The sequence below is a fragment of the Octodon degus genome, unplaced genomic scaffold (assembly GCF_000260255.1).
Source record: "Octodon degus isolate 3935 unplaced genomic scaffold, OctDeg1.0 scaffold00007, whole genome shotgun sequence".
NCBI lineage: Eukaryota > Metazoa > Chordata > Mammalia > Rodentia > Octodontidae > Octodon > Octodon degus.
The window spans coordinates 21,738,574-21,749,469 of NW_004524583.1; the positions used below are offsets into that span (position 1 = coordinate 21,738,574).

Consider the following 10,896-nt stretch of genomic DNA (forward strand, 5'->3'; position numbering starts at 1 on the left):
GTACAGCTCCAGGCAGACAGGGAGTTGTACCATAGGACCCAAAGTGTCCCTGCTCGTTACTCCCTGCCTGCTTCTTGCCTCAACCTCCACCATAGGACTCTTGGAAAAGAACCAGGGTGGCCCCCATTGTGTTCTGACACCTCATTTCATACCTATGCCTGACGAGGGCACCAGCCCCAGACCCTTCCACCTGTCCTTATTTCCAACCCAGCCTTCTGTTTTGGCTGTGTCGCCTCTGACTTCTCTGGCCAACATTCCATTTTTCCTCCTTCAAATACCTACTAAATAGTAGGACACCTCATCTGCACTTGGCAACAAACAGGTGTTACTTAGCTAGCTCCATCCCGGACTTCAATGTGTGGCTTTATGTTCAGCGGTTAGCTGGGGATCAGAGGTGGTCCCCTTGCTATGCCTGGTCAGGGATATGTCAGAACAAAGCGGGTAAGACGGGCCCGGGAGATGGCTCAGTGGAATTAGCACTTCCCTGGCAAGCGCAAGGGCCTGAGTTCAATCCCCGGTTCCGCCAACAAAAAAAAAAAAAAAAAAAAAATAACAAAGCGGGTAAGATGTTCTCATCCAGGTCTTGCACATTCTTCAGTTACCAGTCCCACTCAGACTCTAAGCCTACAGAATCCCACCAGCTTGCGGCACGGTGTTCCCACAAAGAAGCAGGTACCCAGCATCTCACTTTTACAATGAAGTCCTTGTCGCATTATCCCCCAGAGCAGGGAGCCGCAGTGGTCGCAGAACGTTGGCACTTTGTAGTTGTGGATGCTGAACTTGTGTGGAACGTTGATTCCAAACCTCTGCTCTGCAATCTGGAAAAGTAACAAACACAAGAACACAACAGCTCAAGTTTGCTGTCCATATCCTTCATGAAAACCATAGCAGGCGCCATCAAGTGCAAAGCGTGACCGGGACACCTGGGCCAAAAAGATGACGGCACTCAGCCTCCGGTGAACTTCTCAGCTCTCGCTAGCCAGGCTGAGCATGGTGTCTACCGAACAAGACATGACAGCGGTGAGGGGGACCTACTGGAAAAGAGGAACAGAAGGAAGACTTGCAACTCATCTCTTCTATTCAGGCCGCCGTTCTCTCCCGGCTGAGTCCCCCACACTCACACTTACTTCCCAGAGCCTTTTATAGCAAGATTAAACAGGCCTGTTGCACACTAACCCTGTGTCACAGAGAGACACAAAAGAGGGCACTCGGGACACCTGGGCAGAAGGAAGTCGCTCCCGAGGGACCCTCGCGTGCTGCTCTTGCTCATCCTCTCCTGCCTTTGTCTGACACTTAGGTTCTGACGCAACGAACCCCAAGATCTTGGTCTAATCGCACACGCTGTTTCCCAGCCAGTGACGACACCAGCCCCATGCTCTATGCTCTGCCTTGCAATTTGAAGCAAAAACAATAGCTCCATCCATGGGAAGCAGGGCAGTCATCACTCCTCTTGAGACTGCGCTGCTCTTTTCCAGGACAGCTACAATGCAAACCTCTCTTTGCATTTACTGTGTGAACAACCGTTGGGCTTACAGGCTTTCCAAAGCACCTGTAGATCTACTGCTAGGTGTCACCAGCACCCACTCCATCTGCTTTCCTCCTCCAGAACTTGAAGCGCATGCCCACGCCAGACAAGCGCAACATGAGTGGCCAGAATGAGATGCTGGCTCTGTGCAGAGCTGTAGCCACATCCCCAAAACTTCTCAAGAGGCGGAAGGGAGCCAATGGCCGTTACAGGCAAGCACAAGTTACTGTTAGCAATGAACTTGTCGGTTCCATTTCACTGAATTCCCACAGATACTCCTGAGGGAAGCATGGATCCTACGTCAGACTGAGGTCTTCAGAGACGGCGGGCTTAGCCTGAGCTCACAGAGAAGCCCTTTAATGGAAGCACGATTCAGCACTGCCACCCCAGGGGTCAGACACCGCACTCCACCAGCGTCATCTCCACGTTAGTAGAACTGGTCCACAGAACTGATGCCCAGCTGGCCACCAAGGGGTGGCCTTCACGAGGCAAGGCCACCCTAAGCAAGAACAGAAGTGCTCAATGCTCTGATGCACAAGGGGAGAGGCATTTCCATTCTAATACCACGTGAGGTTCCAGGATGTGCACTAGAAGTGGGGGAGGACAGAAAAAGGAGGAGAAAGAGAGGGAAGCAGGAGGGGGGAGAAAGTGTACCTGCATGCGCATACGTGCACACACCTGCACACACACGTGCATGCAGCTGGTGCTTAAGGGCACACTCACATCCACTTACCTCTGGATCCACTTTGTTAATATTGTTTTGGCAGGTACAAGCTGTAACGATTAGATGATGGCAGCGCTTATGGACGACACAGGTGCACACTAGGAAATTCAAGCCAGCCGTTACACATTCCCCTAAACTCGCAGTGCAGCATCAACAGAGCTGTCCCCACGCCACCACAATGAGACTGCAAGTCTGACCCACATGACGGCACCCGCCCACCGGGGCTCCTCTGCTCACACACGCGCTTCCTGTCTCGTCCTGAGGTTATTTCCTCTTCCCAGACTTCCCTCCCACCTCCGCTGACCTCCGGGTGGCTCTGTCCACAGTACAATCATGGTAGCTTCTGCCCCATGAGGAGCACTTCCAGTGGCATCTCACTGCCAATCCACAGCATCCAAATCCCTCCCCCAGTTACCCATCATCCTTCTTGCATAGGATCCATTTGTTCCGGTCAAAACTAAACTAATTCTTATAGAGCAAGTCTTCACCCTCCCCTACACACTATCACAGTCCTTCTCTATGCCTAGCTGAGTGGCTAAATGTTAAGTTTACGACAAGATACAATTCCTAAGGTACTTCTTCCATGAAAATATCCCACACAAGGACTTCTCTCTGAAACTGTCGCTCCCGCCTCTGATCCCACTCAGCCTGCGCCATCACTGTGGACCTCCCTGATGTCCCATCAGGATGGCTTGGGCAGAACAGGCATCCAATAAACGTTCGCTACATGGCTTGGTCAATTGTCTGAATATTTAGAACTTCTGATGTAGTATTTGTTTTTCTCGTTTCCATCCTGATAACTGACATAGTACAGATGGAGTTAAGCTTGTCATTAAAGGATGAACATATGCAATGAAGTAGTATTAAATACGTATCAGGCACGATCTTTCAAGACACTCAGAAGATCTGAGGATTAAGCAGGTGACATATGTGCAAACAGCCCTGTTCTTCAGGGAAGACTGTGCTCCTACCACACTGAATTGTCAGGAGAAGCACAGTGCAAGGGTCCGGGGAACACACTGGGGCTACTCAAAACCACCTTCAGATGGAAAACCCTTCCTCGTGAGAGACTTGGTTTTTGTATTGGTTAGCCTGACTAGAAATGTATCACTCTTATTCATCTTTCTTAAAAACAACTTTTAGTTTCATGGATTTTCCCGTTTTCAGCTGCACTGATTTCTGCTCTGATTTTATTGCTTCTTTTCTTCTGCTCACCTTGACTTAAATTTCTCCTCTTTCTCTAGTTTCGTAAGGGAGAGATTTAGACTCTTAAATTTTTGTTTTCTCACAGGAGTGCTAATGTACAAATGTTTGAGTACTGCTTTCACTGCATTCCACATGTTTTTATGTTATATTTAATTTTCACTGGGCTCAAGAGATTTTTTTAATGTTCTCTTCAGTCTTTGATTCATGTGTTACTTGTTCAACATCCAAATACTTTGTAGGTTTCCAGCTATTGTCCTGTTACTGATTTCTATTAAATTCTATTATGATTAGAGAAGACGGTTTTGATGATTTCTGTTCTCTGGCATGTTCAGGTGGCTTACGGCACAGAACGCGGCTTCTGTTGGTACATTTCTGGTAAGCCAAAGAAGAACGCGGCATGCTCTTGTCAGGTGCTGTGGGCCGCAGCGGTCAGCTTGTCAAGCTACGACGGTGCTGTTTAGGACAACTTTCTGCCCACTGAGTCTACCAAGCGCGGAGGGATTTAAGTCTCCAGCTGTAGTAGTAGACTCGTCTATTTCTCTTTGCAGTTCTCTTTTTGCATCACTTATTTTGGTGCCTACTGTTAGATACATATCTGATAAACCATGTTACGACCTTGTTATGATTACATAATGTCCTCCTTTATCCCTGAAAACTTCCCTTGCTCCGAGTTCTGCTTTGTCCAGAATATCTACCCTGGCTTGCTTTTGAGCAGTGTTAGTGCAGTACACCTCTTTCCCACTAGGCATTTGGATTGATACCCCTTAGCAAGGTGTGAACAAAGACATCCTCAGGTCCCTTGATTTATGTTCCTCCCTGCTTTTTAAGCAACTGTGGCCCTCTCAGGATGACAACATCAAACCTAGCTCTCTAAGCTAAAGAGGAAAATAAACTAAAGAGATATATCCTAAACCATGTATTTTAATCTTACAATGGATACGCTGTCTATCCAGGGCTTCTCAATTTCTCCAGGGAGGTGTGAGATGCACGGGTCACTCTAAGGCAGGCAGGTCCCTGGTGCTAGAGAGGCCCAGGCTCACTGAAGACTGAATTAACACCATACAGGTCAATCATTACATCCAGTTTTTTCTAACTTTGAGAATTCGATGAAAATTTCTGTACATACTAAAGTCAAAATTAGACCCCCATGTACGTATCATTCATTTCTTCTAAGGGCGGATCATGTCTTACCTCTCCTCCTTCACAAGGGAAGGCAGGATTTCCTTACTTACACTCAGACTACTCCTCTAGAGAGCTATTTTATCAGACAGCTATTTTATCAGAGAGCTACTTTATCAATTATCTGCACAGCAGAAGTAAAAGCGAAGACACCATATGACAATGCTCACACCACTGGGGAGGGAGGGCCACACAAAAGGCTGCCCTGACCCTGCCTAGCGAAGGCCCAGAGCAAGGGTCTTCCAGTGGTGCTGGACACTAGTAGATTAGTTTTATCTTACAACTGTCAAAATCAAAATAAATTTAAACCTACAAGATCATTAACTGCTTAACTTTGAACAGTTTTCAGATTTTTTGAAAAAAATCTTTTGAGTAACAATTTATATTTTGTAAGGAGATAATAATTTGTATTTTGTAAGGAGATAAAGTCAGAGCAGAATTGTGCCATTTCTCAGCCCTCTTGACAATGCAATGTGAAAAAAAAATGTATCTGAGATTCAAGGTTGTGCTCACAAAATGGTACTGCTTTCCAATATTTTAAAAGAACACTTCAGACAATGGAACTTTACCGGGTGTTCTGGCTTTAGAAATATAAACATCTCCTCTACACTGTCTAAAATATAGCCAAGATCTACCAAAGTTGAAGATTTTTAATTACATGGAAGGATCTCCTTTGGCTTACAGACAATTATTTATCACAATACTAATGGAATGTATCCTGTTTTCCCTGGGTGTAATTTAAATACAGTTTTAAAAATGTTTTCTTACCTTGGCATTGATAACCTTGTTTCCCAAATACTCCCCTGTTCAAAAAAATAGGAAAAAAAAATGCCATCAGTCAAGCATTTCGGCAGTAACCTTGTATAACTGCAGTCCTTAAAGAATCTTTACCCCTTGGTTCTTCATGAGAAACACAATTTTACTGAGGCAGGAAAGACATGCGCTTTTGGGATCCTGGTTTGCTGCCACGAGACACAAGAATGCCACCCAACACGCTCGAATGCTCCAGGTGATGTAACAGTCTTCACCCTTCTGCCTGCATCTGTGGCAACCCCCCAAAGCCCCAGTGAAAGGAGACCCCGTCTGCGCATGGCTCCCACACAGGCATGCACACACAGGGTACACGGAGGACAGCAGCACAGCCACAGGTCCCATCCCTGTGCCCACATCACTCCTAACTAAAGTCCAGGACAGGGCAGAGATGCCACCATTGGGTGCCCTTCCTGCCCGCTGCTTTGATTGCTGCGTCTCCCTAATTCATGCTGTGGGTGGGTGACACTGATATTATTCTCCTCTTTAACAAACCCACATCTGACTAAGCTCACAGGATGTACCCGACACTCGGCCGAGAGGCTGCTCCGTGTTGGCTCGCTGAATCCTCACAGAAAGCCAAAGGAGGGAGCACACACACTCCCCAGCACAGACGCTGAGGCCAAGTGGCAGCATCTGGGCAAGCTATTAACTTCTTCAAGCCATAGTTCTCTCAGCTATAAAAGGGAACAATGATAACAGCTCCTCCTTCCCAGGGTTATCAAAAACAGAATGAGTTGATGAAAAAATGCTCAGAAGCACCCTGCATTTTAAGTGCTCTCTAAAAAGTTTACTACATCAATAAAATAAAAATACTGTCTCTGTTTTGCAAACAAGAAGACACTAGTGGGCTAGAAATGCAAATTCACACATCTAGCAGGGGCTGAGGCTGAGTGGCAGAGTCCACACTCAGAAGGTGCATATAAATACTTTAAGTGGAGGAGGCAACAATGTGTGTGTGTGCGTCTGTGTGCACTTGTGGGTGTGGCTGTGTGTGCGCGTGTGCACTCACGTTAGAGGAAGTTAATGTTTCCTGGATGAAAAAAAAATAAATGAAATTAGAAAGTAACTTTCTATCAAGAACATGTGTAGAGGTCAGAGGTCGGCAGCATAATTCCCTTCAGGAGCCAAGGAGGTCACACCCCAAAAGGAGACAGCATGGTGCGTCATGAAATAAAAGGGAATGGGGCAGCAGCCTCAGAACAAGCCAGCTAGCAAGAGGGGTGGGGCGGTGGCCCACTAGAGAGAAAAGACTGCCCTCAAGAAGGGACACGCTCCAAGCTGCCCAGAATGTTAATAGGAATTCTTTTCTAAGGGGTATATAGAAATAGTCCATTTTGGGCCTTAAGATTCTATACTTACTAAAAATACCAGAAACACTCACCCTGAGTTCTCACAGCTAAAAGGGAGAAACCCAAAGTAATCACACACACACACACACACACACACACACACACACACACACACACACACCAGCAAAGTACAGATTGATCAATATTCGAAAGTGACTTTGTACCCTGCCAGCCCCACTCCCAGGGCACACTGAGACAGCAATTGAGACTGGGCATGGTGGCACATGCCTGTAATCCCAGCACTTGGGAGGCTGAAAACAGGAGGACCACTATGAGCCCGATGTATGTAGTGAGGCCCTGTAGACCCTGTCCTAAATACATTTTTTAAAAAAAGTGACTCTGAACTAAGCACTCTACCTTCCTTAAGTGAAGTGGCTAAAGTACATAACACTAGCACAGTTTTTTACTACTGCTACACTGTCTTCCCTTCTGAGATGGGTGTGTGTGTGTATGCATGTATGTGTGAGGTGATGGGTATTCTCTTTCTAAAATATGCTTAATATTGCCTCTACCTGAGAATAACTATTGTTACACTGGGCGTGGTGGTGCGTGCCTGTAATCCCAGCTCTTGGGAGGCTATAAACAGGAGGATCACTGTGAGTCCAATCTAGTAATGAGACCCTGAACACCCTGTAGACCCTTCCCTAAAATAAAAAAATAAAAAATTAAATTAAAAAAGAAAATAACTATTGCTAATGCTGCCTCTAAGTAAAGACAACCATAGGTTTGATATTAAAACTAACACTCAAGTTTTATGTATTGTACGTCACTGCCCCAAATCTCTAGGTTATTTCTCAACTCTGTGAGTTCCTAATGGCCAAGGATTATAGATTAACTTAAATTATTCTATAGATAGTATAGAATCACAGCTATCACCTTCCAGGCTGAAGGTGCTAGGCACTTAGTTTTCTTGTAACAACTACTTTTCATAACTTATCACATGACTGATGCCTTCTTATAAGTAATATTCTTGATTTTTCTTTCTCTCAGAGTGATTTAAGAATTTTGGTAAGGTCATGACTTATAAAAAATATTATCCAAAACTTGGATATAAACATTATTCGGAGATCAGGTGCTAGGGAGATAGCTCAGTGGATTAAGTGCTTGCCTGGCAAGCACAAGACCCTGAGTTCGATCCCTGGTACTACCAAAAAAACCAAAAAAACAAAAAAACAAAAGAAAGAAAGGAAAAAATATTATTCAGGGATCTTTGCTGTCTTGGGGTTGGCAGTGGGAATTAAAATTCCCAGGTCTACGTATCAGGAGAGGGTGCAAAGCTCGATCCTGTGTGTGATCCCTTCGTGACGACTGCCACATGCAGCCGAGGGAAGCAGGGAGAAGCTGGGGGCGGGGGGGGGGGGGGGCAGAGGCCCTCTTACCAGATGAACTCCCTGCAGTGGGAGCAGTAGGTGGGCTGCCGCAGGTACGTGGCCATGAACTTGTGTCCGTTGATCTGGTGGACTCGCCTTCGCATAGCCCTTTGGCGTTTCCTGGTAAAATGTTTGAAGATTCGGTCTCTCTGGTGCGTGGCTGTATATTAAAAGGGGGAGGGGAGAAAAACATGTAATGAATCTAACTACACTTAACGTATGAGAAAGCCTGAAAGTTAAATATCACCAAAGTATTCTTTTCTTTTTTCAAGACTCAGAATATGCTGAAACATATCATGCTTTCCCTGAGACCTTGGGATCCAAGGTTAGACCTCAAGCCCCTGAGATCCCAGTGCCTGGTCATAACTGGCCCCACGCCCGGCACAGATCATGGGTGTCCGAAGGGTCCTAGTTCCAGTGTGTGACATCGAGAGGGTGTTTCTTTTAGACCCTGTCCAGATGGCTCAGATCTCAGGTCAAAGTGGGGTGTAATTCATGGCTTGTGAAAGTCATTATTTTTCCCCTTTACATCTGTCGTCCTCACAAACCAGAAGAGCAGGGTGCTCATAGCCTGGGCTGTGACAGCCCTGCTCCCAAAACAACTGGCACAGAACCACCTTGGCAGGCACAGACCAGGGGAAAAACAATCTGAGACAGGTACAGTCTAACTTTTTATTTTTAAAAAAATGGCTTCCCATCTGAAGGTGATGAAAATACTGTATCTTTGAAAGACTGTAAATGATGCCTTCTGCACACTTATACTAAAAATTTTCCAATGTAAGCATAGACTTGGGATTCATTAAATAAAACCTGCTTCCCCAACAATGCTTTTAAATAAAACACCGATGCAAAGGAAATGTAAGGACTCATACAATAATTTGCTAATAAATTTAAAACCTGGAAGAAATAGATCACTTTTTTCTTTTCTTTTAATGGGAAGCTAGGACCTCTTCACCTTTGTGGCATGCACTGCAGCATTCCAGTTCATCTGCCCACCACGAAGTGATCAATCAGAAGGCTGTCCATCCTCTCTAACATTTATGACATCCATGTGACGAGAACATTCAAAATCTTTTCAAGCTATTCTGAATTATGCATGATAACATAACTATCATCACTGTCTGTGCAAGGAAACACCTGAACTTCTTTCTCCTCTCTGGCTATGATTTTGTACTCAATTTCTAAAATAATCTCAAATACATGTCATAAAAAATTATAGAAAAAAAAATGCAGAAAAATGTTAACACTCCTAGAATAGGCTCAAGATAACAAAACTCTAAAGCCAGAAGTGATATACAGATTTGCAATTTAAGAACTTTGAAGTTTTAATTGGCAAACGACAAAAACGCAGAAAGCTGAAAGAAACAGAGCGGGGGACAGGACCTGCAACACAGGACACAGGATCGCTATGGATACAAGGAAACCAGTAAGGTCAAGGGAGAAGGAGCCATTACAAACGGCTACTATGGATGGAACCCAGGACTTTCACATTGAGCTACATGCCAGCGCTTTTCTATTTTTTATTATGAGACAGGGTTCCACTAAGTTGCCCAGGCTAGCCTCGAGCTTGTGATCTTTTCGCTTCCCAGAGGGCTGGGATTTCAGGAACGTGCTGCCGTGCTGCTACGCTCGTGCAGTCTCAGGTACTCAGGAAGTGCAAGTGGAAGGGTCCCTGATGCCCAAGAGATTAAGGCCAGCCTGGGCGACGCAGCACGCACCTGTCTCAAAGAAAAGGAGTGTCTCTACTAGAAATTCCAAAGAATAAATGCAGAAATGGCAGAACTGTCTAAGAAACCAATGCCTTCAGAGGCCTGGGCACCGTGAAAATTGTACCTGTTCCACTCTGTGTTTGACTGACATGTGGACACCCTGTGACAAGCTACTTTATTACTGTCATTCTCAGGTTTCCTGTCTGACTCAAGAAGATAAAATATATCCCCGACATCAGCCCTCAGAGGATTGTGTCGTGATCATTATTCCGGACAAGCTCTTTCTTTCTTGACGAGGACTGCGTAGGGACAGTCGCCGTGCCGGGCTGCCCCTTTCCATGACTTTGAGTAGCTATTAGTAGACCTCATGCGAGTACGTTCCGTGCCTGGGTTGGCAGGAGATGACGTTACGCTAACTGCATCACCCCACACCAGCCTGTGTGATCGCCCGCCTGAGGCCCAGCTCACTACAAGCCAATGCAATACTCACACTGAATTACTAAATGCTTATCATACCTAGATGCAAAATGCATTTTCCCTGGAGAGCTAATTACCAAGAACTTACTGATTCAATCCTTTAATACTACAAAGATTTGCCGAAAGGTCAACTCACTTGCATTTTTAATATTTCATGAATGAATCTTCTTTTCTCTTCAACCACTATTACTGTAGTAATCTTGTGACCTATGCATTTTCCATTTGAGTCCTTCTATCCAGAAGGACTTGGGAAGAAACTGCTTACAGCTCTCTCCTACCCTGTTCATGTCTTGAAACCCTCATTCCTGCCTTCGGGCCTACCTAGAACATACATTCCTATTTTTTCCCCAACTAGTTACCTTAAATTTATTTCTGTCCTATCTGCAACCTCCCCCAAATCCCAAGCTAAATGAAACATTCCTCAGCTGCCCCAGAGCAGACTGGAGTACATCTTGGTCTTCTTCCTTACCCCACAACTCTGTGGTATCTCTGTCTCTCTGTCTCTGTGTGTTTGTCTCTCTGCGTCTGACTGTGTGTGTGTCTC

The 10,896-nt window shown here is 45.4% G+C and overlaps 1 protein-coding gene across 1 annotated transcript in view; it reads right to left on the reverse strand.

The window, feature by feature from the left end:
• The window catches only part of Prkch (protein kinase C eta), a 207,347-nt gene that overhangs the window by 83,625 nt on the left and 112,826 nt on the right, over positions 1-10,896 (reverse strand). Inside the window, exons 3-6 of the mRNA XM_004624806.3 lie at positions 8,176-8,326; positions 5,403-5,437; positions 2,259-2,347; positions 689-818 (exon numbers count right to left, since the gene is read on the reverse strand). Coding sequence (XP_004624863.1) covers positions 689-818; positions 2,259-2,347; positions 5,403-5,437; positions 8,176-8,326 — 405 coding nt within the window. The remainder of the gene's footprint in view (positions 1-688; positions 819-2,258; positions 2,348-5,402; positions 5,438-8,175; positions 8,327-10,896) is intronic.